This window comes from Lytechinus pictus, chromosome 10 (genome assembly GCF_037042905.1).
Source record: "Lytechinus pictus isolate F3 Inbred chromosome 10, Lp3.0, whole genome shotgun sequence".
NCBI lineage: Eukaryota > Metazoa > Echinodermata > Echinoidea > Temnopleuroida > Toxopneustidae > Lytechinus > Lytechinus pictus.
Window position 1 is genome coordinate 2,396,942 of NC_087254.1, and position 27,046 is coordinate 2,423,987.

The 27,046-nt window shown below is 34.4% G+C and overlaps 1 protein-coding gene across 2 annotated transcripts in view; it reads right to left on the minus strand.

The window, feature by feature from the left end:
* Positions 1 to 26,657, minus strand: part of LOC129268947 (E3 ubiquitin-protein ligase TRAF7-like) — a 50,271-nt gene extending 23,614 nt beyond the window's left edge. Inside the window, exons 1-8 of one of the 2 annotated variants that reach the window (XM_064105121.1) lie at positions 26,554 to 26,657; positions 25,175 to 25,294; positions 22,928 to 23,023; positions 17,382 to 17,421; positions 16,166 to 16,346; positions 13,617 to 13,692; positions 13,037 to 13,123; positions 11,918 to 12,113 (exon numbers count right to left, since the gene is read on the minus strand). In XM_064105121.1, coding sequence (XP_063961191.1) covers positions 11,918 to 12,113; positions 13,037 to 13,123; positions 13,617 to 13,692; positions 16,166 to 16,346; positions 17,382 to 17,421; positions 22,928 to 23,023; positions 25,175 to 25,294; positions 26,554 to 26,565 — 808 coding nt within the window. In that variant the 5' untranslated portion in view covers positions 26,566 to 26,657. The remainder of the gene's footprint in view (positions 1 to 11,917; positions 12,114 to 13,036; positions 13,124 to 13,616; positions 13,693 to 16,165; positions 16,347 to 17,381; positions 17,422 to 22,927; positions 23,024 to 25,174; positions 25,295 to 26,553) is intronic. The other variant, XM_064105122.1, reaches the window with a different exon arrangement.
* Between the last annotated feature and the right edge of the window lie 389 nt (positions 26,658 to 27,046).

Consider the following 27,046-nt stretch of genomic DNA (forward strand, 5'->3'; position numbering starts at 1 on the left):
CACAACCAAATGTATATTTTGGAGGATTAAATGCAGAATGCAGAATATATTGTAGTATCACTATTAAGATGATTGTCTTTGTATTTTGAGGATACCTTCATGCACAGTTAGAGAAATAAAACAGTTTCAATCACCACTGCATATCAGTTCATATTTCGTGTATTGTAATCAGGTCAAAACGAAATGAAAGAGATCCTTTACAGTGTACATCCTAAAGGGATTGTGCTCCTTTAATCACCATCAAGGATAGCTCACAGGAATTGATTACTAATTAATTACTGCCACTAATTGCAAAACAACTCCGGAAAGAGATGAGGTGTTTGAGGATAGGCAAGAGACCAAGAGAGAGAGAGAGAAAGAGAAAGACAAAGACACACACACACACCCAGATTGAGAGAAAAGCGTAAAGAAGAAAGTAAACAATTGTGTGTGAGAGCTAAGAGAGAGAAAGAAAGTGTGTAATTGTGTGAGTGTGTTTAAGGATGAGAAAGAGAGAGAAGAATAAAGAGGAAAAGGTAACAAGGAGAAGAAAGTTTGGAACTGTGTGTGTGAGAAAGCGTGTTAGAAATAGAGCGAGAGAGAGAGAATAAATGGCAGATTTGGCTGTAGGTCAAATTGATGTGTTGAAGAGCGGAAAGAAAGGATTTATTTAATTGGAAATGGAAATCTATGAGTACTTTAGTTATTGGGCTATGCCAAGAAATGGTCACTCAAACGCATGAGAGCTTGAAGGCTGACTTCAAACTTGGCATTGAATTAAAACCGATAATCACCTCCCCTCCCAATCTTCATTCCTGTGTTCTCCCTTTCATCATCACAGCATTCTCTATGCTTTCTATCATCATACTACTCTACTTTCTAATATACTCCATCCCTGGTGAGAAAGTTAATGCTTGGGTGAAAAGATTTAATCAAATCTCTGAAAGTCAGCTTCCAGGAAAATTGCATAATTTCATCATATTCATTGTCCCCTTTTCCAATAAAATCCTAATTTCATCATAGTTCTGTACAAGCTCCAATTTCCATATTAAAGTATGTACTGAATACTTCAAATTAGAGAAGAAAAAGATTGCTAATTACACGTTAGAAATTGACATCAGAGCCCTGGGGGGGGGGGCAGTCAAATATATTGCTGTACACACACGTGACCAGAAAAATGCAATTAAAGGGGTGTTTTTTCAGTTTTTGATGCGGTCCGCGCGTGGACTTGTTAAGGGTATCAAAAACACAGATTTTCAAGAAAAAGGGTGATTTTTAAAGACCGGTCAATGGTCAATCGCGAGGTCAAATGTATTTAGTTAGGGTATGTTTTTCCCCCAAAGCTTTTTTTTTAAAGACTAGCCAAACGTATTAAGGGTATATTTTTTCACCAAGCTTTTCCCCCGAGGTCATATTTTGGCGATATCTTGTTTATGGGCCAAAATGTGTAAATAAAGCCCGCAAAAAACTTGTTTAGGGGGTTATTTTGCACACAGAGATAAACTAGTTTAGGGGGTGTTTGGAAATTTCATGGTCACGCGTGTGTATAGCAATATATTTGACAGGCCTCCCCCCCGGGATCAGAGCATGCCTGACGGAGTAGTGGAAAACAGACAATTATCCTTGCACTTAAGTTTTACAAAATATTTTGGAGTATATAGAAATCAACTAGAATCAATTAAAACTTTAAATAAGTTTAAGAATTTTCATGAACAGATTTTAAAGATGAAAAAATAATCATGTATTGTGGTCTGATAAATAGAGAATTAAAAGAAAATAAATACATAAAACAGATTCTTGACACAGGAGTGATAGCAATGTCAACCTTTTGATGAATATAGAAATGATTCCAATGAAACTATGACTTTTTTCAATGTAAACCTATTCATGAATCATGATTTGTGAGTCACAAGCAATTGGTCTTGTAAAAATTGATATTTTCCACTTCATGTCCACACCGACTACTTAATTCTGTTCATACTGTTTACACACATTACCTACAAAGAATTATTGCATGTACTGAGATTTAAAACAATATATTTTTTCAATGAGAATATATAATGTGGTAATCTTGTTTATTTATAGAATAATAAATAATTAGTAGCATCAAATCTGATTTAGACTCTTGGAATTACATGGAAATAATACAATGCATACATGTAAGCATTAATGTATTCCTTTTTAATTTTCAAATGATATTATTCATGTAGGCCTAATTTCTTTGCCTGTAATAAAGAAAAAATGAATTTTGTAAGGACTGCCTTGTTAACTATGATTTTATTCAATAGAGACGCCCATGGGCAGTGATATGCGCTATACAAGCAACGTCGTATTATTATTATTATCATTATATTCATTACTCAATGTAATAGGTTACAATTTGTTAATCAGTACATAATGCCTTTAAATGATCAATTAAAGAAATGTTTAACACCAGTTTTCTTTAAAAAAATTATGAGTGACTGATTGAAAATTAAGCCATCATCACTCTATATCTACTCACTTAAAACAGACAGGCACAATTAAGCCTTATTAAATGGAAATTACATGCCATTATCCCACCTCTTAGCATTAAACTGACCAACTGACCATGTTAAATTGACCGCTCATAGGACCTTGAGGGCCTAAATCTGGTCCTCCTCCTGACCTGACGGTCTCCACGCCTTGCTTCCTCAAACTAATGGTCAGTTAGGATGTGTCTTTGAAAGTAGGAGATAGATGAAGTCGTCTTGGCTGATTGGGAATACCCTCCTTCGAGTAAGAAGTGTTGATTGAAGCACTTGGCCCCTGGGAAGGGGGGCAGGAAGGAAGGGCAATTGTCTGATCTGTGTCGGGGAGGTGCTAACCTATTTACAATGATCCGGTGGAAGTCATAGGAGGGGTGGACAACACAATCTTCAGGCAATTGTATTCTTTCGTGTGAATGCTTCAGTCAAATACATGTATGAAGTGTAAAATGTCCCCTTTTTCACAATATACTTTTAACCCCCCCCACCATATTTCCACTTCAATACTGTATTCTTGATGCTTTCAAAATCTGATTCTGTAGAAGATGGGGGAGGGGGGGGGGGGGAGAAGGGGATGGTGCCACAGACAACAAACAATTCCTGTCCCCTTTTGATTTTTAGGTTACAATTCCATAAAAACATAGTCATCAACTTTGGCATTTGTAACTTTATTTTCACCTTTACCACTTTGTATTTTCAATCTTGTATTTCCATGTAACATGTACCTGTATGTCATGATTTGGGTACAAAGTGATACTGACCACCTCTGGTATAGTCTCACATTTTATTTTCAAAGTTTTTAAGTTTGTTTCCGAGTAAATTTTCGTTGCAATGTCTAATCTTCTGAGTTCTCATTTTCAGCTCTTCCTCCCCTATACTAGACAATGTCAGCAGTAATACAGGTGTCATATTCTTTCCTGCTGTTTAATGCTTCATAAAGTTCATTTCTGGACAGCATTTGATCTTCCACAATTTTTTTTTTCAACACAAGGAATTGCTTCTATATCAATACCTGTAATTACCCTCAATCGTATTCATGTATATTATTTGTTCTTCCTTCTCACCTTTACATATAATGACTTGCCTTCGCTTAGAATTACTTGTATAAACCTAATGGGATATAGAAGTAATTAAATAATGATGGTGAATTCACCTAGGGTAGTTGAGACATAGGGAATTAGGAGAACTATTCACTCCAAACACTAATTGAAAGAGTTGTTTTAGCCTTCGGCTGTGCACACGCCCAGTACATGAAATAAGTACACGGCATGTAATGTATGATGTATTGAAAACTCTTGAACTGCAAACCTAACATGTGGGCACAACCAATTAGTCGTGCATCTCCCGAGGCCCAACCCTCACACCCTCGCTTGTGGCTCTCCTGCTAATTCAATGGGTGGGACTACACCAATGTGTGAATGTGTCATTGGTACTGAAAAACATCAGACCTAATTAAACTGAGAGAGTATGAATCATACACCTAAGGCTTCACACAGTACATCCATAATTGGGTCAACATTTTCAGGATCTATAATTCATCCCTGCTTTTTCTTCATATTTCTGGTCTTCTAAAATCAGGCTAAGTCAAGAATCGTATAACTCCAAAGGAGATTGCTAATAGTAAACTTTGGATGAACTTTATACACAAGTATGATTATTTCACTAATAAAAAGAAAGCATTTATATATAAATTAATGTTGAAAACTTTGCAAGTAGCTTTGATTAAAGGTAATATGGGTCCCGTAACACAAAGAATAGCGATTCATCGTACGCCTGAAGTCTATGGTTGATTGTACATTGTAGTCTATGGAATCAATCATAGAAAAATGTTCTACGATCACTGCTAAGCTTTGTGTTACGGGCGACTGGTCCAATAAACTAAAATTGTATTCCAGCGATTTGTATGCCCTATAGAAATTATAGAGATACAGTCATGTACTATGTCATAAACTTTGAAGAACAAAAATAAAGTGATATTTTGAAATAAGAAATGTTTGGTGTTTAAAGATTCTTGATAAAACCCCTCTAGAAATCTCTATAGGGGGCTCACTTTGACATGGGAAAGGTATCAGGCTTTAACTGTGTATAGCTATGCTCTTACAGTAGTTCATCATTTACATGTAGAAACCTGGTCAAGTGCAACTATTAACTGAAAGTTTAGTCTATTTTCTGCAATTCCTGCTCATATCCATCTCTTTCTACACTTGGGAAACCTAGAAGTTTAAGTAAGAGCAGTCTTCAATAACCCTTCACCAACAAGCACTTAGTCTGTAAATAGGGAAGTGTTTCTTGAAGCAAAATGAGAGAGTGAGAGAGAGATAAAAGAAAAAGAGTGAGAGAAAGGTAGATAGAAGAAGAAAAAGCAAGAATAAAGTAGAAGAGTTTGTATGTGGCAGAAGGGTGAGTGAAAAAAAACACGAAAAAGTGAAAATGAAAACAAAATGAAATAAGAAGCAGAGAAACGCATCAGTATAAAGTTTATAAATGCTGTCAATATGAGAAGCACAACTATTAACTGAAAGTTTAGTCTATTTTCTGCAATTCCTGCTCATATCAATCTCCTTCTACACTTGGGAAACCTAGGGGCTATTCCACGGTTACTCACGTTACATTTGGAGACACCTTGACTCATACTTGGAGCTGTATCTCCATTATTATTGATAGGAACTTAACATCTCTTTATCACAACATAGTACGCAGTCTGACTATCCTTTGTATAAAAACAAAACTTGGGAAATTTCATTATGCTCCTGGCAAATCTTTGAAATGTGTCGGTTACTCATGTTACATGTTTTGGACATGCATAAAATGAAAAGTGGACATAAGTGAAAAGTGTCCTCATGCAAGGCTTTTATGAAAGTTGATTATATCCATTTCAAAGAAGTATATTAGGGAGACAAATTTGTATATAATTAAGAAAATAAAGAACACATGGTTTTTACTAGGGGTGCAGATAAAGTGGTTACTCACGTTACAGTTCAGATGGGCTATATGTACAAAGACACATTGAGCTCATGTCCACCAACCTATGGAATTGCCCCTAGAAGTTTAAGTAAGAGCAGTCTTCAATAACCCTTCACCAACACGCACTTAGTCTATAAATAGGGGAGTGTTCCTTGAAGCAAAGAGTCTGTGATTTTCACTTATTAATTTGTTCTGAGCCAATCAGATGCAAGGATTTCAGTAGCTTGTAACAGATCAATCATGATGATCCTCCGTACTATTAATATCATCAATTGGTTTATATTTAGATTGTATGAGGAACAGGTTGCAGACTGTCTACATGCAGCAACGTGATGACGATACTCAAATATTGACTTGCTGAAAGTTATCTATAGAATGTGATGTTATACTGTACATGCACCAGAAAAAGGATTTACTTCTCAATACAGCTCATAATTTTGAAAAGTAAATTCTATGCAAAGTGTAGACATATTTATAAGAAAATGCATGCCTTTAACTCACACCCAACAAATATTGTGATTCTGACTGACATCTTACCAATGAGCAATATTAGTATAATAATCATTCTAATTGCAATATATAGTATTGTTATACTAATTATGGAATAGAATAATAAACCTATTGAACCATATACATGTACATGTCCTTATTAGGAAATTTCCATATAATGTCTTTAACTTTTTGGAAGAGAAAAGGTAACATTTATGAAGTATAAAAATGAATGTAAATTGAAAAAAAAAATGAACATAGTAACCTTAAATTTCAAAGTATGTGAGATGAGGAGGATGAAATGCTGTCTTCAATTGAGAGATTATATGATAATAACTGATTTCCTGCTTCTTTAATATTCACAGCTACTGTCAAGAAATAAAAATCCTGACTTAATACCAAGCTAAGACAGGAGGATGAACAGGGATGGACAGAGATTCAGAGGAGAGAAAGAGGGAATAGAGAAGAGAGGTGGAGGAGAGAGAAAGAGAGGTGGAGAAAAGAGCAATTGATATTGGGTACGGGGGGGGGGGGGGGTTGGGTGGCAAAGAAATGAAAGAAAAGAGGAAGGGAGAGAGCGAGAGAAAAACATGGACACAGATCAACAAAATGTACATGTAGACTAATAAATAGAAAGAAAGAAAGAAAGAAAGAAAGAAAAAAGAAAGAAAGAAAGAAAAAAAAAAAAAGAAAGAAACAAAGAAAGAAAGAAAAACGGAAGAAAAAAAAGAAAGAAAGAAAAGAAATAAATATTGATATAAAGGAATATGTAGATGAATAGATTGATTGACAAAAAGATAAATGAGACAAACAAATAGACAGACATATATGTGAAACTGATGGAAAGATAAACAAAGAGAGAGAGTGAGAGAGAGAGATAAAAGAAAGAGAGTGAGAGAAAGGTAGATAGAAGAAAAAGCAAGAATAAAGTAGAAGAGTTCGTTTGTGGCAGAAGGGAGAGTGAAAAAAGACGAAAAGTGAAAATGAAAGTAAAATGAAATAAGATGCAGAGAAACACATCGGTGTAAAGTGTACAAAAGATGTCAATATGAAAAGCACAACTGCTTTTGCTAGTAAAATTAGACTGGAAAAGTATTACTTGAAAAAAAGTTTGTATATGCAGCAATGATTGTATATGAAAGAGGGGGATGAAGCATCATTCTTCTTTGAAAGATGAGAATAGCCATCATGGGAGAAACAAGATGACATACATGAATAAATTCAGATGAATCAGATGGTGAATCAAGAAAACAATGAATCATACAAAGGTTCAAATATAAAAAGAGAAAATTAGAAGATATCCAAACAACAATAGAATACCAGATGACAAGTTGCATTATACACGTTGGTATTACGTTATTCTCATTCTCTTTTAAATGTCGTGCTCACTCACGATTAGGAAGAATCAGACAATTAATCCCTATATTGGAAAGCAACCCAAGCGACAATTGCATCATTTAATCCAACTTTTTTTGTGTGTTCCAGTGACAAAGCTCACCTCATATTGTTGGTATTGTCTCAAACTCTAAAGCTTCAGTGATTAAGAAATCAATTCATGACAGAATTGATTGTCATCTTTCTAATCTAAGTCTGAAATATGTAATCTGCGACTCTATTTTGCAAATTCAAGTTTCCTTTTCAGCTGGGTTATATTTCAGGCTGGTAACCTTACCTCACAATGTCCTACTTTTCATTCTTAATTTTCACAAATTGAGGGGGAACCCCTTGATAAGTCTTAAGAGTTGAATTTCAACGATAAATCCTGTCATGAAGATAAAAATAAATTGTTTTTCAAATAAAAAAATCAAGTGAATCAATGTGTTAATCCGTTCCAGTAATTCTCCTTATACAGAACACTGGTTTGTACATACATGTAAATAGAGCATGCTTGCAAAAAAAGTATGAATTCATTTATCTTTCAAAGGAATTTCATTGGAGCAGTGTTTGCAAAGCTTGGATTATAAAATAAACTATAAAAATATTTCAGGCTTGCTGTTTCATTTTCCAAATCAAAAACAAACTTCAAGATTCCTGGAAATGCCACTAAATTTTTGGAAGTTGGTAGCAAATTTCAGGATTTCTTTTTTAATCTGTGAAAACACAAGTACTAGGAAGCAGCTGTCACTCTCATACAATGTACACAGATGAATGGAATCGAAACATACCCTATAAGGCTAACCTACGATGACACCGACACTGAAAGATGCAACAGGTGCTCTCTAAGGTTAGCAATATACACCCACACATTGATCACTATGGAATGACGACAATCACACAGGTATGAAGCAGTAGAATGAGACACAGCTACGCTGGAAAAACACGACAGGTCACCTGATTCCAACTAAAACACAAGCCCACTCAGCTTTTCTATGTCCTATCCTATAATCAAACATAATCCCCAATCTAAGATTTCCTTGTAAACAACGTCACAAGACATTCAATATGAAGTTAAATCCATGGCTTTAATCAATATCAGCAAAGATTTTAGAGAGATAAAAAGAATCAAATACCATATTGATGTAGTTTAAGGATATTCTATGGAGACTTCAGCTGTTTAACCTGTACAATTGATTTAATTTCATGATAACGCACATTTCCATGGACGCTAGTGAGATTACTCAATGGGTTAACGCTCTTTCAATTCTATTTACAGATAAGAATAATGTACTGCTAATTTGTATGTGATAATTTCTTTTCTTCATTTTGGATAAAATACAACAGCGGTTTGAGAAATTTGTTTTATGCCCTTCAGAAATCTGAATAGTATTATCATTATCATTAATATTAATAGTATAATTAACAGAAATATAATCAATACATTGATCTATTGCACATTTTTCTTAACTCCTTGTCTACCGGATTTAGTAGTCAGATCAATGGCTTAATTTTTAACACAAAGGATTTGTCACCATGACTCAATTATAAATCCAACCTGTTTGTAACTAATATACTAGTTTGTGTGTCACTCAAAAAGAAATAATTACTATTGTTGATTATGTCCGTTGCATTTACACTACAAATTACCAATACAGGAAATATATCCCTTTGTGACTTTCCCTGGAATAGAGAAATACGGTGCGATTCCAGCTCTCTATTCCTGCTGTCTAGTAACGTCACTAGACTCCACGGCACGACAAGGCTCCTCCTGGCCTCCAATTGATACTTTTGCGGTGAGGAAAGACCTAATAGCAATCTAAAGGTTAAATACAAGAAGGGCTCATGTACATGCTTCCGTTCATCAATGGCTTTGAGGCCTTTTTTCTTTTCATAGTTTTCGTAGGCTGAGTAATCAAACTTTGCTACATCATGGAGATAATAATAATAATAATCCGCTTTTGTACATGTATAGCGCTTAATACATCGAAACGACGTGTCTAAGCGCTTTACAGATATATTATTACCCCGGTCATCGGATTCAATCAGTCATTCCCGCACACAATGTGTGCACATCCTCCACTCCCTGGGGAGTATTCCAGTCAGTCGCCGGTGAGGCGCACACAGTACTGGACAAGCTACAATGACTTTCACATCCTACCGGGTTTCCATTTTGCACCTGGGTCGAGAGTGGCAAAGTGTGGATTAACGCCTTGCCAAAGGACGCCAGACCGCTACATTTACAATTTACTGATTTACTCTAACCATTATTTTCTTTCATCCCCAAATAATTTTCCATACCATCAGATTGTATGTGGTTTAGAATCTAGAATTCTCTTAATATGAAAACCATTTGTTTCCTTCTTATGATCCTCATCCTATTTCAAAAGCAAAAAGCAAAAGCAAAAACATTTTTGGTTCCACAGTAGAGATCTCCATATCTTCCAAAAGAGGAGAAACAACCTTCTAGCGTCAAAGTGCGATCTCACTTCCAACGACCCCTGACGTGATCCCACAGGTGAAAGCCATTGTCAGCAGCGCCGCCTCAGGTCTACGATACTTGGCACGGTTCGGGAACCCCTACCTTGATAGGCGATTTAGCGAGTTGATAACTTGTTTCCTGAATTACTCTCCCTTCGAGAGAGAGAGAGTTTGGCACAGAAAGTGCAATGACTGACAGGAGGGAGATGCTTCAAGTGATGACGTATTCAACGCAAGAATATCGTATCATGAAGATACAAAATTCAACGTTCTTATAGCCTGACTTTTCTAAGAAAGAAAATAAGATTGCATTCCTATCCACTCCTATTCTCCAATGATAGGAATAGGTGCTCCAGGAAATGATATTTAAAATGTTACTAATATATTCTTCATGCCAATGATAAAACACAAATCAGAATAGAGTCTTAAAAGCTTTGAATCACCTTGTGTTATCTATGACACAACATTAAATGAAATAATGCCTATTTAGACATAAAACTGTGACATTGAAGCCATGGGTGAAATGGCAAAGAAAAATTGAAGGTGAAGATAAACAAAAAACATTCAGTTTGTTTTAAGGTTTTGTTGCTTCTTATTTAAACGGTCAGTATCATTCCTTTTCAAGGACACTTGTGCTTTCTTTCCTTCACAGGCTGATAATGTCTAATAACATTTCCCTTTTCTAAAATAAAAGCATTATAAAAAGAAGGGAAAACTTATTTTGTCTCACATTGGATTACTCCAGACCCTATATCATATGCCCTTTAAATAAGGGGCTGGTAAATTAGGTGAGAAATTGGCACGTTGGAAACCCCTTAAAACCTTGAAAAGACAATAGGATTTTAATGAAGCCTTTAATTCTTCTTTATAGTGAGGCCTAACTTAATCATCTAGACTTACAAGACTCAATTTCTATGATCAGGATATTAACCTATTGGCTATGGGAACAGGATGAGAGGATTTACATGTAGCAGTCAGTGGGGTAAACTAACCTTAAAAAGGCAGGGACTCAAAATATCTTCATAAAGAAACATTTTATCGTACTGAGGCCCACCATATTCACCAAGAGGTTCAAAGACTCAACTTGAAAGACAAGCTAATTACACTGTGGTAAATTAAACCTTGTCGTGATGACAATGCAAAAAAAAAAAAAAATTCATTTAATCCCCCTCTTTAGCATACAAAGGAGTACGCTAATCTTGAGAGGGAATTGAGTGTTTTTGCTTTAATCAGTTTTTGGAAAGATGGGGGTTTGAACATTGATGTGTCACCAGCACCATGAATACAAAGACCTTGATGAATAAATCTGAGGTGAAAATTTGATGATTTAGCATTTTTTTGGAAACTTGGAATGATATCAGACTTCTCAGATACAAAAATTTCTCGACTCTGGTGACAGTGCACAACACCTTCACTCCCTATAGGGTGGTCATACCAGATGATCACTGTGAGGGAATGTGAAAAATATCAATACAATGGCTTTTCTCATCCTACTGGATCTCATTTTCTTTGCCTGGGAAATGGGTGAAAAATAACTTGCCAAAAGACAGAATTATGCCAGGAATTGAAAATTTGAACATAAAAATTCAATCAAATTGCTTAAAACTCTTATCCTGAAAAGTTTGTCCAAAGCAAACTGAGAATCAAATCCAGTAACCTCTAGAAATAAATATGTGTATCGTGGTCCAGAACATATCCATTTAAGATAACTTGGGGGTGGGGGGCAATGGGTTTACATGCAACTTACCTCTTCAAATTCATCATTCGATTAATCTAATCTTATCCTTCTTTCATTGAGAATCTTGCACCTGGTTTTCACTAACAATGTGATTTCAGCCAATTAGAAGCAAGAATTAGTAGCTTATAATAACAAAGAATGTCACTGATAATTCAGATTGATGAAATGCCCCCAGAGAGTATCTGTAAAGCTTGATAGAAATGAAGTGTAGGACATCATTGTAGATCTGGGGAGGGTTTCATGAAACAAATAGTGATTTTCACCAACTATTGTTATAAGCTACTGAAATCTTTGCATCTGATTGGCTAAGGACAAATTTGTCAGTGAACATCACTATATTTTCTCATGAAAGACTTTCCTAGCTAGACAGCATGCAAACACTCACTTATTTTCATCTCCATTGACTTCTCCAGCCTGTCAACCCTCTCAGAGAGCTTGCCTAACATGGAGCGCAGGAAACCTATCTCCTGGTCCTTCTGGTGGATGGTCATCTGGAGTTCTCTTATCTTATCATCGGAGGCAGAGAGGAAGTCTTTGATGCTGTCATAGGCACACTGACCCTGAGATAGGTGTGCTTCCACCTACATGTACATGGTTATTCAAAAGATAGAGAGAACAAGAGAAATGATAAGAAGAAGTCTTTTATGCTGTCATAGGCACACTTCCATTTGATACTGTATACTCTGAGCTCAAATGTAAAGAAACATCTAATTCAATATGGAGTTGGGCTGGATGAACATTCAAATATGACTGACCAACTACACAAGAAACACAGTGATGTCCATGGTATTAAACAAAACCAAACCTGACTTGAAATAATCTTATTGTATCGATAAATCTTCAACCTAACATTAATCTATCAAAGTTCTTATTCTACAGTCATCCCAACAAAACAGACTCTAAATCAGCTGTGGTATACAGTAACTAGAAGTTTAAAAAGAAGTTGATTCCATCTCAAAAGTTTTGTCTTTGATGAATAAAACCATAATGCTGGTAAACTAGTACATTACCATTTGGTCTACACCCATTTGGTCTACTTTCCATTCAGTCTCATCTCACACGGTCTAATCCTAACTTGTCTACCACCAATTTATTTACTGGTCTAATTGTCATTCAACAAATTTACCAGTTTGTTTGATTTCTACTTAGGCTATAGCCATTTCATCTATTATGCAATTGGTTTATCCCTACTTAGTCTATATGGTTTACAGATGGATTGTTTATGAATCAAATTTTCATTTGTTTTTCATTTGTCAAAATAAACAATAAAAAAGTTGACAAAGTAAAAAGTAAGCAAAGTAGAAATAAGACCAACAGGGTAACAGACTGGGTTTTAGACTAAGTGAAAATGAGAAAAGTTGGCATTGAACAAGGTGTTGTGTCGACCAAACAATAATCAGACCAAATTGAGAGTAGGCCAAGTGGATCTAGCTCCTGTGGGGTCAGACTATCTAAGAATTGGACCAACTACTTGTAGACCAAATGAATAAACCATTAGACTTACCTGTTCTTGTGTGCCTACAAAATGGCAGCCATATCGCTGATGATCACATTTACATAGGTTGCAGTTAAAGAGGTGAGATTCCAGATTCTATATTATAAAAAGAAATATAAGAACAGAAGGATGAATTGATAAAATAACACAAGCATGTACATCATGACAAAAAATCATCAAAATAATTGAATGAAGAGCAATGGGATGTAAAAAACAAAGGTCAGTGTCCACTTGCAATGAAACAATGATTTTTTTCTGTCTGCTAAACCCATTCTCCTTTTCTTTTCATATACATTCATCTTCCTTGTAAAAAAATAATTAAAAAGATGCTATATTCAGAAGCAAGAGGTCATATCTTATTAAAAATATTATAATATGAAGTAACGGATTTAACTTACATAAAAATAATCCATCCTAGAATATTGGAGACCTCAACTTGGAAATAACTCCCTTACCGACCCCTATTAAAGCTAGAAATGTTGAAGGGTGTATGTCTATCAATTACTAGCGAGGTAGTGCCATTCTCTTTTGATTTCAAGGTCAATAGACTACTAGGCTAACACCAAGGAGGGGCCGATGTTTTTCTTACCATCTTTAGGACGAGCGGACAATCCGGATTATTGGGGCAGCGAACGGGGGCATAGCCACACTGTGACTCATGCTCTCTATGGAAAAGACAAGAGGAAACAACAGCAACATGATGAAAACAAAACTCAACCTAAATACCTAGTAAAATGAAGGAGATATCGGCCGGAATCAACGCTACACATGCGGGAGCATGTGAGCTTTGGAGGGGCCTGTCATGGACCACACCCTACGCAAGTGAGGTCAAATAGGCTTTGCCATGTTCTGTTTCGTAAAGCGTGCAATCTCGTATCGAAGACAGAGAGGTCTTTGGTAGCTATGGCACGATGGAAAACAGTACAAAAGGTTCAGGAAAATGAAAAAAATCATTAATGATAAGTGTAGAGTACATTTCATTTGTCATAATTTCTCTTTATAAATTGCAAAATAAGAATTATGGAGCATAAGAAATTGTTGCTCTCTATTATAGATAGAGCAAAAAGAAAAATCTCAAGCATGTCTCTCTTAATTCCTTCCCATTTCATTCCATATTTATGTCAAATCTTGATAATTTTTATTGTAAAAAGAGAAGAAATTCCAGAAAGATTTATCCTGATTTACTTTCATTAATATTCCTATCAGCTATCTCAGAACAAAAAGAAAATGAGGTTTCCTAATTACAGATGTATTCCACATCATAGAATGAGAGATATCAAAATGAAGAGAGAAGTTCACCTAAATAATGCATCTCTATTTTATCTAGCATTAATTATTTTTTTCTCTGCCTATGTACATGCATGGCAGAGAAATGGGGAGAGAGAAGAGAGAGAGAAAAAAAAACCAAGATAGACGAAGGGACACAATTTTCTTATTTAAGGTTGAATTTTTTCTAAATACTAAAACAGACAAGAACATTAAACTCTTGGGAATAATAAGGAAAAAAAATCAGAATATGTTTATCAAAAATCAAATACACATGACTTTCCCAAAATGAATTTTAATCCCCGTCTTCTTTTATTAAAAACCTCATAATACCCGCACTCCAGAAAAATTCTGTCTGCAAGCTTATCTATATTTACTTCATCATAGCTAAATCCCACACGAGACGATTTGAGCATTGGTAAGAGGATAAATCAAATTCAGAAAATTAAGAATAGATCTTGGAGGATTTGGTAATACCAATTTCCTAAGGACTGAATCTCTATCAATCATGTTTTAAGATGTCTCAAACTTGGGATTCTTTGCGAGTGTGAGAACCCATTTCCTGTTGCTCAAAGAAGTGGCATAAACCTTTTCAAAATGAAGGCAGTGGTGGGGGGGGGGAGAGGAAGGAAGGGGGTAAGCATTGTGAAATGGAGAATGTGAATTTGCTAATAAAAGTCTGGTAGTATATAAAAAAAAAAAATCTGGATTTCTAAAAGACAGAAAGTTGAAATGATAGTGTGGGAGTATATGAGGTGAATGACAAGGACAAATGAGTTGGTAAAACTTACAGACCCACATACGCAAGCTGCTTTGGAATCATTGTTATATAACCATGAATTGTGCTGCAACAATAATTATGCATTAATTAATGGGCTCATTAATTAAAAACAATGAAATAGTAAAATGTTTAAAGGACAAGTCCACCCCAACGAAAAGTTGATTTGAATAAAAAGAGAAAAATCCAACAAACATAACACTGAAAATTTCATCAAAATTGGATGTAAAATAAGAAAGTTATGACATTTTAAAGTTTTGCTTAATTTCACAAACAGTTATATGCACATCCTGGTGGGTATGCAAATGAGGAGACTGATGACGTCATCCACTCACTATTTCTTTTGTATTTTATTATATGAAATAGGGAATATTCTATTTTTCTCCTCATAGTCAAATGAACAGCGATTAATTCCTCCCTGAACATGTGGAATGAACACATTGTCCTCATTGTCAAATCTATAAAAAAATGAAATATTGTATAATTCAAACAATAAAAAACAAAAGAAATAGTGAGTGAGGGACATCATCAACTTTCTCATTTGAGTTGTTCATATCACTGTTTTGTGGAAAATAAGCAAAACTTTAAAGTGTCATAACTTTCTTATTTTACATCCGATTTTGATGAAATTTTCAGCGTTTTGCTAGTTTGATTTTTCTCTATTTATTCAAATCAACATTTTTATGGGGTGGACTTGACCTTTAATGCCCTGTGACAGCAATCATTATTGAATTTTATGTAATAAATTCATAAAATAAGAATAAAACATGGTGGTTTCAGACCATGATTGAATTCAAACCCCCATTTTTGAATTCTGGCCAGACAGTTTATGGAGATAGGGGAAGAATTGGAGTGCAGTATAATGGTGCAAGAAACAGAATATGCATGCCAACAGTGATTGATGAATTGTTCTTTAAAATGAACTATTTAATTGTTTGGTTTTATAGATTATAAATCTCATTTCTTTTAAAATACACTTCTCCTGGACTCACTGATTGCTAAAAACTATAGACCAACCTATCAGATGTATTTTGGAGGGACATCCCACCAAGTACTAAGGAAATGTTGACAAATTAAAAAAGAACTCCACTTACTTTCTATCACTAATCCTGATGGTGAATGGACATCCTTCTGGATCTACTTCATATTCACCTAGATTAATCTGACTTGGTTTACAACCATACTTGCAATGGATTAATAACTCTCCAACTTGTTCATTCACAGCGATATTGTTCACCACGACAGCTAGCTTCATATTATCCACGGGGCACTTTTCTGTGAATGAAAATACATGTAATAATAATAATAATAATAACGCAGTTCTTGTACAGTGCATATCACATTATGTCATAACGTCCCTATGCGCTTCCAAAGGACTTGGATATTATTACCCCGGCTTTAGCCCCGCAGCCTTTTACAGCGCGGTGGCATTTCAAGGAATAAATTCCTGCCAGGTACCCATTCACCTCACCTGGGTTGAGTGCAGCACAATGTGGATGAATTTCTTGCTGAAGGAAATTACGCCATGGCTGGGATTCGAACCCACGACCCTCTGTTTCAAAGTCAGAAGACTAATCCACTGGGCCACAACGCTCCACGTAAGCGATTTGTCAATTTTGGAAAGTATTTAAAAAAAGATAGTCATAAACACTAACATGTCAGGATACGCTTTTTGCAGTGAAAAGTGGACTTACTTCAGCATTCCAAAGGAGCGATCCATTTTTGAAGAGTTGTAGATTCACATTAGAAAGCAATATGACAAAATGCAAATGGATTTTACAGATCTAGCAGATTTCAGCATTTCCACAATTGCATCCAGACATAGGCCTACTGTATCATGCAAGCCAATATATGTGTTTTTCATGCATCATAAAAACGTCTTATATACATCATAAATCTAGTGTTATATATTTTAACATCATTCAATATTATCCCTTAATATTTCAGTTAGACCAATTTACCTATCAGTAATCATTGTTCAGTATAACATGTACCTACATGTATACAAGACTTGCAGGATTGGGAGATACAAATTTACATCACAATTACTTAGCAAGGATTACTTCATCAAGTTCATGAATAACCTGAAATCAGAATTAGTGACAAGCAAATAGGCATTCAAATTGTTCCAAATAATAGCCTAATTTACACATTATACAGCTGCAGGTAACAATGATAATATCGACTGGTTTCTCTTTCGGGAAACATCGAATATATTGCCCTCATCTAAAGACGAGGGAGAAATGACTGTTACAGAATCTAATGTTCCCCTCATGATCAGCCAATATCATATAAATATTTCTTACTCACCAATTTGTCTAGAAGTCACACACTTTCTACAATAGGTATGCTACAGAGAAAAAGAAAGAAAAAGAACAACATTTTGATATCAAATATACATTTTTCCTCCTAATCTAAACAACAAAAACATAGGGACTGGTTATAATTACATGATAATAGATGATAAATCGAAATCAAAGAGGCCCAGGCATTGAACATCTTAAAGAAAACAAAGAAAGTATTAAATAGAAATTATAAGAAATGGAACAAGTGCGGAAGGAAATAATGAATGAATCAATAAAACTCTCCCATTCATTGAAACTCGTTGACAATGATGAGATCACTCAGTTCATAACTGTGTTTTACAGCTGGCGGAAGTCATGAAACAAACATATATTCCCAGAATGCTGTGTTGGCAATATTTGTGTCATATAGAACAAATACATGTACATCTACTGTTCTACTTTTCGTATTATTTGTTGTGTCAATCTGTTCCCAAGAGAAAAATGTTCAATTTGATGTCATTACATCACTAGAATAAAACTTATGGTGCACATATAAAAACATTATGCGAGTCGACTGACTTATTATGGGCAGAACTGGATCATCTTTTTTCCAGAATTTATGTTTTTTCCATTTTTTTTTATACATGTATTAAAAAGTCAAAATTTAAGATCAATATTACACACAAGTCTACTTTGTAATATATACAAGCTAAATATGTATTTTGCCAATGGTGAGTACGCACTTGTTTCTTTCATTTATATTTCACATGATCTATCAAACTCCACATTATAATGGGATTTTTACAGACTTCCTTTCAAAACTTGTTTTCTTTCTCAATATCTTTGACATTCTCTGTATATTCAGCTCCCCATCTTTCTCTCTCTCACACACACACATTTTACATTAATTTGACAATTTCATTCTTGGTTAACAATATTTTTGATAAAAAATTGACAAAAGAGCAAATAATATTACTCACTCAATATTTCCCGGAAACAGCAGTTATAATTTCAGGGCATGACATTTTACAATCCTTTTCTTCATCACGCAACCAGTTCGGACATATTTAAAAGCAATTGGAGCATACTTATAGAACCACCCAAATTAAAAATTCTCTTTGATTTTTTCCTGATAAAATAAAAGAATCAGATGATCAAAAATAATGCTAAGTTAAACAAAGTCTCCTTGTTTTACATCTTTCACATCTCAAAATTATGTTTGAATGGCTCTATTATATACTCATCCACAGTCGGTCACACATAAAAGACAACAGACTTTCTAGTTTCGATACCAACTAATTCCTTAAAACAACAACCCAAATTTCTAATAAAAACATTCATGATCTCATGTCCTTCCTATATGTACAAATTGGTGATGACGATGAAACATAACCAAATGTAATGAACATCTTCTTTGTGAAAGAGACAATGATCACAGCCTGAAGACACATGTATCACGTGTACATTAAAACAGGGGAAAAAAAGGTTGATAAACTGTTCTCTTTAACATTGTTACTCCATATGTGAGTTGACTATTAAATTTCCTTTCATCTTTTGTGCATTTTCCCCCCTGTCAACTTCACTTAGTCTCTCCTGCTAAGTATGCTTTTCCCAGCTCGTAACGAGCATCCCTTTCTTTTAATATTTTTACATAACAATACGACGCATATGGCTATAGTTTACATGTAACGACGACACATACAATGAGACATATCTCTCTGGAGATAGCGATGAAGTTTATTTGTAATCATCATATTCTAAAGTTAAACAGAGGTCTTTCACACTTCAGCGTGTGATACAGATACAAATCCCCAAGAGCTACAGGATTCTAAGAGATGGGCAATTATGTCTTTGGCGGAAGTGGGTGTGAGACTCCCATATTTGCAAAAAAAGATGTAAGATTTTTTAGATATAAGATGAAATATTCACTAGGGCCTCTTCCGTTTTATGATCAACACTGAAAAGAAATGTGAAAATAAATTTCTAAAAAGACAAAATCTGGAAGAAAGTTATGATTTGCATCTGCCTCAAATGGCAAGCCTGAATTTGCTAAGGAAAGACATAAAAAAATGGAAAAAGTTTTTGAAAGCATTCTCCAAGATGCCTTGCCGGAGTGAATTTTCCCCGTTTGATCACCCTAGTATAGCCAACCACTTCCTTGTACTTGAATATTATTGCTTTTTAAATATTGAACACCCTCCCCTGGAGCACAAATATCTATTACAGGAGAGTTGGAGATTAGCAGCGTAAGATATATTTGGGGCTGAAAGATCATGAGATGATCTTCATGGGATTAGCAGGGTGGTCAAGTGTTCTAACCCATGCCTAACATATCAACCTCGGACCAAAAATAGAACTACCATCCCCCTCTCTTCCTGTTTTTTTGTCTCTATTGCTCTCTCTCTCTCTCTCTCTCTATCTCTATGCCTATTGCCTTCTACATTTTTTTCAGCTTCTCCTCTCCATGACCCATGTTACATTAAGAAAATCGGTGGCCCGGGGCCTGCTTCGGAAAGGAAAGTAAGCCAATGTAAACATGTTCTTTTGTATCTTATTATATGAAATTAGGTTTATTCAAAAAATTTCTACCAAGAACTAAAAAAATTGGATTGACAACTGATTAAGTGCATTAGTTATTTATTGCCGCAACTTATTTCATCCTAATGGAGACACATCATTTACAAATGTATGAGAAAATGAAACATTTATGATTTCATGTAATAACACAAGAAAAAGGAAAGTGGGGATGTGACATCATCAGCAACCTAATGAATATTTATGACGATGTGCATATAAACTGTTTTTACAAAATATTGCTAAACTTTAAAATTCAATAACTTCGTTATTTGTTATCGGATTTTGTTGAAATTTTAGCATTTTGCTCTGTGAATTTTACTCTATTTATTAAGATATAAATATTTTTAGCCCAGACCATCCCTTGAAGCTTTTATCTATCTCTTCTTTTTATCTCCCCCTGTCACAGTCCTCTGCAATTCTCTTTCTTAGGTCTCTCTATTCTCTCTTTCTCTGCATAGGCCTCTCTGTCTCTCTAGGTCTCGGGCAGTGTCATCTGAATTTGATGTTTGTAACAATTGAGTAGAGCTTGTTGCCAAGATCATTTCCAAGCTGAACATTGAGTCTCTGTTTTGAGGTCAATCTCACCTGCCTTCCCACAAATCATTAGAGAAACAGAGTACTTCCTCTCCAGAAAAACAATGCTAGCTAAGAATAGACTGGCGTCAATGACTGATGCCACGCTCCCCATCAAAGTGCATGTGAGGGTAATTTTGGCTTTAGAGGACAAAATCCTGCCGCATTCGTGAAAACAAAATACTTTTAAGTTATAAGAGGTTAAACTCTTGAATAATGATTTGTCTATATTGGTCACAATGAGCAACAAAATATATATGAATATTTTTCATTTTCATGGCAATCTGGCCGACTTGCGTGCTGATCATTACATCAATTTAGTCAAGTGGGACTGAAGAACCTTGTGTGGAGTAATTTCATTGCGAGTCTGAGAAACCACAATTTACATCCATGCTCTACCATAAAGGAATTAACCTTGACTTTATAATGAAACAGTTCATAGGTTTTTGCTTGCTCATTGTGCTGCATTAGACTTCACATGTTAGAGTCATAATTAACATGAAAATAAACCCATAATAAACCAAGGGATTATATAGGTATGTAGGACTAAACATAGATTGAAAAATACTTGATTTATTTCTTTCTAAAATCCAAAGAACAGAGATGATTCATAATTATTCAAAAAATATTTGAAGCTAAGAATAATTTGGGGGGATGCCAATTAATTTTGTTATACTCTTTCCAATCCAAATCTGTTTAATTTAAATTGGAAAATCTCATAAATGGACATGACTTTTTGAAAAAAAATATGGAGGAGAATAAATGTTATGTTAGTGTAAGAGTTTGAAAAGTCTTAACTGAATTAGACTTTATAGGATATAGAATTTCAAGGAAATCAGGCTTGTAAACAAATAAAATCCTGCGATTTCCTCCGTCGTGAGATTTATGAAAACATTTATAGCGGAGAAGAGAGAGTAAAATCATTCATCCCTTCTGACCTGGACATCCTGAAGGCTCTGACTAAGAACTTGTGTTTCAGAATCATTGAATGTGGCTATCTTACAGGCTATCTTAAGCGATGGTAATAATATGGCTTCAAGATGGGTTTTATAAAGCCGTTTACAAGTTATTTGCAACTTTACGCATGACCAGTGACCCATTCCTGGGGCGCTATAAACTCAGATTCTATACATTCCCATCATCTGTAACTGAAATATGATCTTTGTGAATCAAAATTTTTCATTTTTAGCAAGCATCTGAAAATATATATATTTTTTCATCAAAATTTGATAATGTATATACATGTAGGAAATGCACTCCCATATTGTTATTAAAAGTAGAGAAAATTATCATTTAGCCCAAGAAAGCAGAATGTACAAAGAGCTTCATGAAAAACCACTGTGATGTACGAAATAAAGGTCACCCGCACATCTTAAGATTGGTTTGCAACCTGATTTGGGAATAAATCGTAACATTTGATGCAAATTTTGAGGCACTGGACATCTCGCTTTGCGATATTCAAATCAGCAACTACCCTCCTTATTTGAATAAGTGAATTCAATATGCGATCATAGTGATGTCAGAGCAATCGTATTATCAGCTATGATATGAAACCAATTTGGCCTTTACTCCAAAATAAAGGATTGCAATTATAAACCATTTTCATGTTTGTAGTATTCTGAAAGTTAATTTGAACATCAAATTCTATTCATTCAAATTTCTATAAAGCAAAATGCAATTTGTTCCCAAAGTAGATAGTAGACCAGTTGTTAAGTAGGACAGTGGCCTTAAAGGGATGGTCCGGGCTGAAAATGTTTATATCTTAATACATATAGTAAAATTCACTTAGCAAAATGCCGAAAATTTCATCAAAATCGGATAACAAATAATAAAGTTATTAAAGTTTAAAGTTTAGCAATATTTTGCGAAAAACAGTCATCATGAATATTCATTAGGTGGGCTGATGATGTCACATCTCCACTTTCCGTTTTCTTATGTTATTACATAAAATCATAATTTTTTCATTAATTCATACTTGTGTGAATAATATGTCTCCCTTATAATGAAATAAGTTGCAGCAATAAATATCTAATGCACTAAATCAGTTGTCAATCCAATTTTTCTAGTTCTTGGAGGAAAAAAATTGAATAAACCTAATTTCATATAATAAAATACAAAAGAAAAAGTGGGGATGTGACATCATCAGCCCACCTAATGAATATTCATGGCGACTGTTTTCACAAAATATTGCTGAACTTTAAAATTCAATAACTTTGTTATTTGTTATCCGATTTCGATGAAAAATTTGGCATTTTGCTCAGTGAATTCTACTCTTATTTATTAAGCTATAAATACTTTCAGCCCGGACCATCCCTTTAAGACACCACAAAGTGGATGATATAAATTGACAACAGATGGCCATCATTATTCTGTTTTTGACTATGACAATCAGAAATGAAAATGTGAGATAAGAATACTTACTCCACACTGAGTAATAACAGGGTCTTGGAAGACCAATCTACAGAGAAGGCAGTACAAGGTTCTATTAGGTTGCTCCACAAACACAAGGACCTCAATCTAAATAAAAGAATGAATGGAAAAAAGGAAAGATAGTGAATTAAACACTCATTACAACAACATGATGACAAAAACAAAAAGAGTTTACAAGGTATAGAGGCTCATCTTCTGCAGTGGTCATTACACTTCTGGGAAGACCTTTTTTTTTAATAGCTTTTTGGTCTTCCGATATTTGTTAACTAAACTTCACAACCATACACTTGTGTGCATTTATTTTTTTTTCAATGTTATTGATTGAAGGTATTTAGTTTGTATGTGTTTTCATGAGAATTGAAATTCATCAAATCAATCAACAATCAACCAAGCAGGATACAGTGTGAATACAAAAAACAAAATTTTTGGAAAACTTGTCATACTCGTGTTTCTAAAATATGAAGGAGATTTTTCTTCATACTCTAAAAGTCTCCTTTTATTAGACAACACCACACAGATTTTTTTTCCATGTTAGAGCTGTTTTTTGTGTGTCCAGGGTGTGAAAACAGCTTGAATCCAATGTACACAATGAAAGCAGTATTCTGAAATGAGAAATCATACTAAACAATTGCTCTTTGCTTACATGCCTAATTATTATGTTTGATTCAAGTGTACATTCTATACAATATTTCCAGTTTTTCATTTATTTTACTTGGGTTCTTGTGTCATCTTATAGGAGCATTTATCAACATTAACTTGAATTTGAATGTAAACTTTTGAAATATGAAATGAAAAGACTTTCAAATAAATATTTGAAAAAAATAAATCTGTATAAACATGTATGAATTCAAAATACAATTGGACTTGGGTACAGTATACTGATTATTAATGGTCACAAATAAAAGAACAGAAGAATTGTAGAATTAAACATTTTAAAGGAAAAAAATGAAAAAGATTAAAAGAAAGAAAATGAGAAATAAACAAGGGATATAGTTATTTATGAGGAATAAACCATTTTGACTTACTAAATCTAAAAAGAATAAGAACTTGAATAAGAAAGGAACCCTGAAATACCACATATAACTGAAAATGGCAACAGTTTCATAATGCAAGAAGAATGACTGTATTGCATCCACAAAAAGAAATAATTGAGAATAAAGCATGCATCAGAATCAAAACAATTAATATCAAAAAGTTATTAAAAAAACACACAATAAATAGTTTAGAATTGATAACCACATTGGAGAATACTAAATTTCAATACATTCTTGAACAAAACAATAAAATAGACCACAATACAAAACTATCAAGCCTATGTATATGAAACAAATTGAGAAGAGAATAAATAAACACATTCCACAATAATAATACAAAAGACCTTCTTAAAACATACCTTGTTGTCTAGAAGAAATCTTTGTGATTTTTTAGTTGTAATAGTCATTAACCCCTAACATGCTATGGGATATGTAGTACCTGATGCTCACTGGTCAGCAGAACTACTTTTCTTTTTTTTATTACATTAAAACAGGAAACTTCACTTTATGTAATAGTTTTTCCTACGCAAACTGTCTTCCCATTTTTGTCCTTGGAAAAACATTGTAAAATATTATACAAATAATGAATGTTTATGAGTGCAATGGACAGTGTACTTCATGAGGTGAAAGATGAAAAGATCCATTCAACGATGCGTAGCCTCGTTGAATGGATCATTCATTTCATCTTTCACCGATTTCATTATTTGGTTTATATGACACTTAAAACTACATTATTTTTCATAGGAAATTTATCAGTTTTGATGCAAAATATGATCATGCAGTGCGAGCTCGTTCTGTTGATTGTCACGTATGTCACGTACAATGCCAGCGTGCAATGGACAAAATCGTATGGACCCAAAATTGCACGGTCGATGACGTCATTGTAAAATGGTCCGAATGATCGATATCAAACAACCAATCAAATGCAAAGGATCTATCTAGGTGTCATATAATACTCTTTATTTGACATAGCACTAAAAGAAGGATAGCACTGAAAGGTTCAACAGTAAGAAGGGGGGAAATGGAACAATCTACTGACACAGAAAAAAAAATTAAACTCTTCAACACGGAATGGGTAAATGCACAGTTCAGTTAGATACCAGGCATTGATATTCATACAAATCAAACATCACTATGAAAGTCTATAACTACAAACAACAATGCATGCGGGGTACAAGATGGCCGCCACTACACAAATGGTTACCTCATCCTCTTGTGGACTGGTCATTCTTTGAGGTTTTGGTGGTGCTGGTGCTATAGCAGAATGGTTCATATCATTCTTCCCAAAACTAAAGGGGGAAGATATCTGCCTCCGTGTTTCTTGCTATTCACCCATAGAGGCATAAGAGAATCAAACAAAATCAATCAATAAGCAATCGAAGAGGACTGTTTCATCTGTTTTAAAATGGGTTCCAAGGACACACAATCCATGTTTGCAGAGCCTCGTATCATGGAGGTTTTGGTCCAATGCAAGCTCCAATTCTTCTTTACGATCCAACTTTCTGACCTTTTCCAAAACTAGTGATGGCAAAGTTTTGGTAAAGTTTCCTTAAAAGTGCCATTTCTCTTCTGCTTTCCTCTACAAGTATATATATTTATATTTTATACCATCTACTTGTATTTTTATGGAAAACATGACTTATAACACAGTTTTATCTGAAAGGACACAGGGAACTCCAACACTATCTGGATGAAAGACATATCAAAACATTTTCACTTCACTGCCGTAGTTCATTCAGAATTACAACATCCATGACTGAAGAAGTAAAGTGAAACCTCTTTTGAACTTAAGCAAAATAAACTAAGCAGTCAGCTTCATTCTTCAGCTCGGCTCCACGTCTGAATTAACAGCACGATTGATTGAATTTTCCAACCACAACTAACGTAAAGAAAATTTGACTTAAGGTGGAAGTTACTCACTAAATCACTACACGTTTCATTAGGCTCCGAGAAGGGACGGGTGTAAGAACGGAAGGGGAAGGGGTTGGAAGAGGAAAATGACAACCTGACATAGACATAGAATCTATTACTAAAGCGGGACGGAGAAAGAAATGGTGGTGAGGTTTTTTCCGTAAATTGGTGAAAATTTGAGGAGGTAACTGATTGCCCGATGACAAAATTTGCGGTAAAAAGAAAGAATTCTGTAGCTGCACAAATCCAGAATTCAGGTATGAGTAAAGGATGTTAGAACATGATTTGTCAGGCGAGGAGGGAAGGATGAATTTGATTTCCTTCAAATTATATGGATTAACTCCAGTATTATTCCTGAGGTGTTGATGGAATTCCATAGTACCAAATACTTACATTAACAGGAAGAGATACATGCATGTCGATACATGTCAGTAATTTCTGTATATCCCAGATAATATTGGGATTAATTCTAATATTTGGATTACTGATAGTACAATTTTCATTGCCTTGCCAAATTATATACCACACATTTTACGATTTTACTTGTGGATGAAAAATATTTGCAGGAATATTTCAGTAATTGGAAAGTATTGCATAAAGAATTTATTAAGTCGCAAAATTAATCAAAACATTGATTTCATCAGACAATCTATGATTAAAATATCTACTTACTGCACTGTCCATATCCTCATTGTAAGAGGCACTAGAGGAGCTTCGGTTTTTAAAAGTAGGTGACGGTGGGGCCAATGAGTTGTTATCTCCACTTAAATTAATACTTCCTGTAAGACAAAAGAAAAAAAAAATAATTTCAAAATAAGTCATCTTCAATTAAACAGTTATTCATAAAACATTTTTGACATAATAAAAATCATTAATTGAAAAATTATTATTCATTGAAAGGTCATTAAAATTTTGCTAATCGAAAAAAAAATGTTGAGACAAAAATTTTGGTGGCTGAAAAAAAATGTTCAGACAAAAAAAGAACATGAGTTTATATGAGTTTACTAGCCTTATTTCCATAAGTACTGCATGAGAAAGTACCAATGAAGAAAAATTCCACCAAGCGTTTATACACAACTATACATACAGTAGTGTAATTGTATAATTAGTATCATTAGAAATAAAAAAAACATCATTCAACTAAAATATAGACACAAAACAAAAA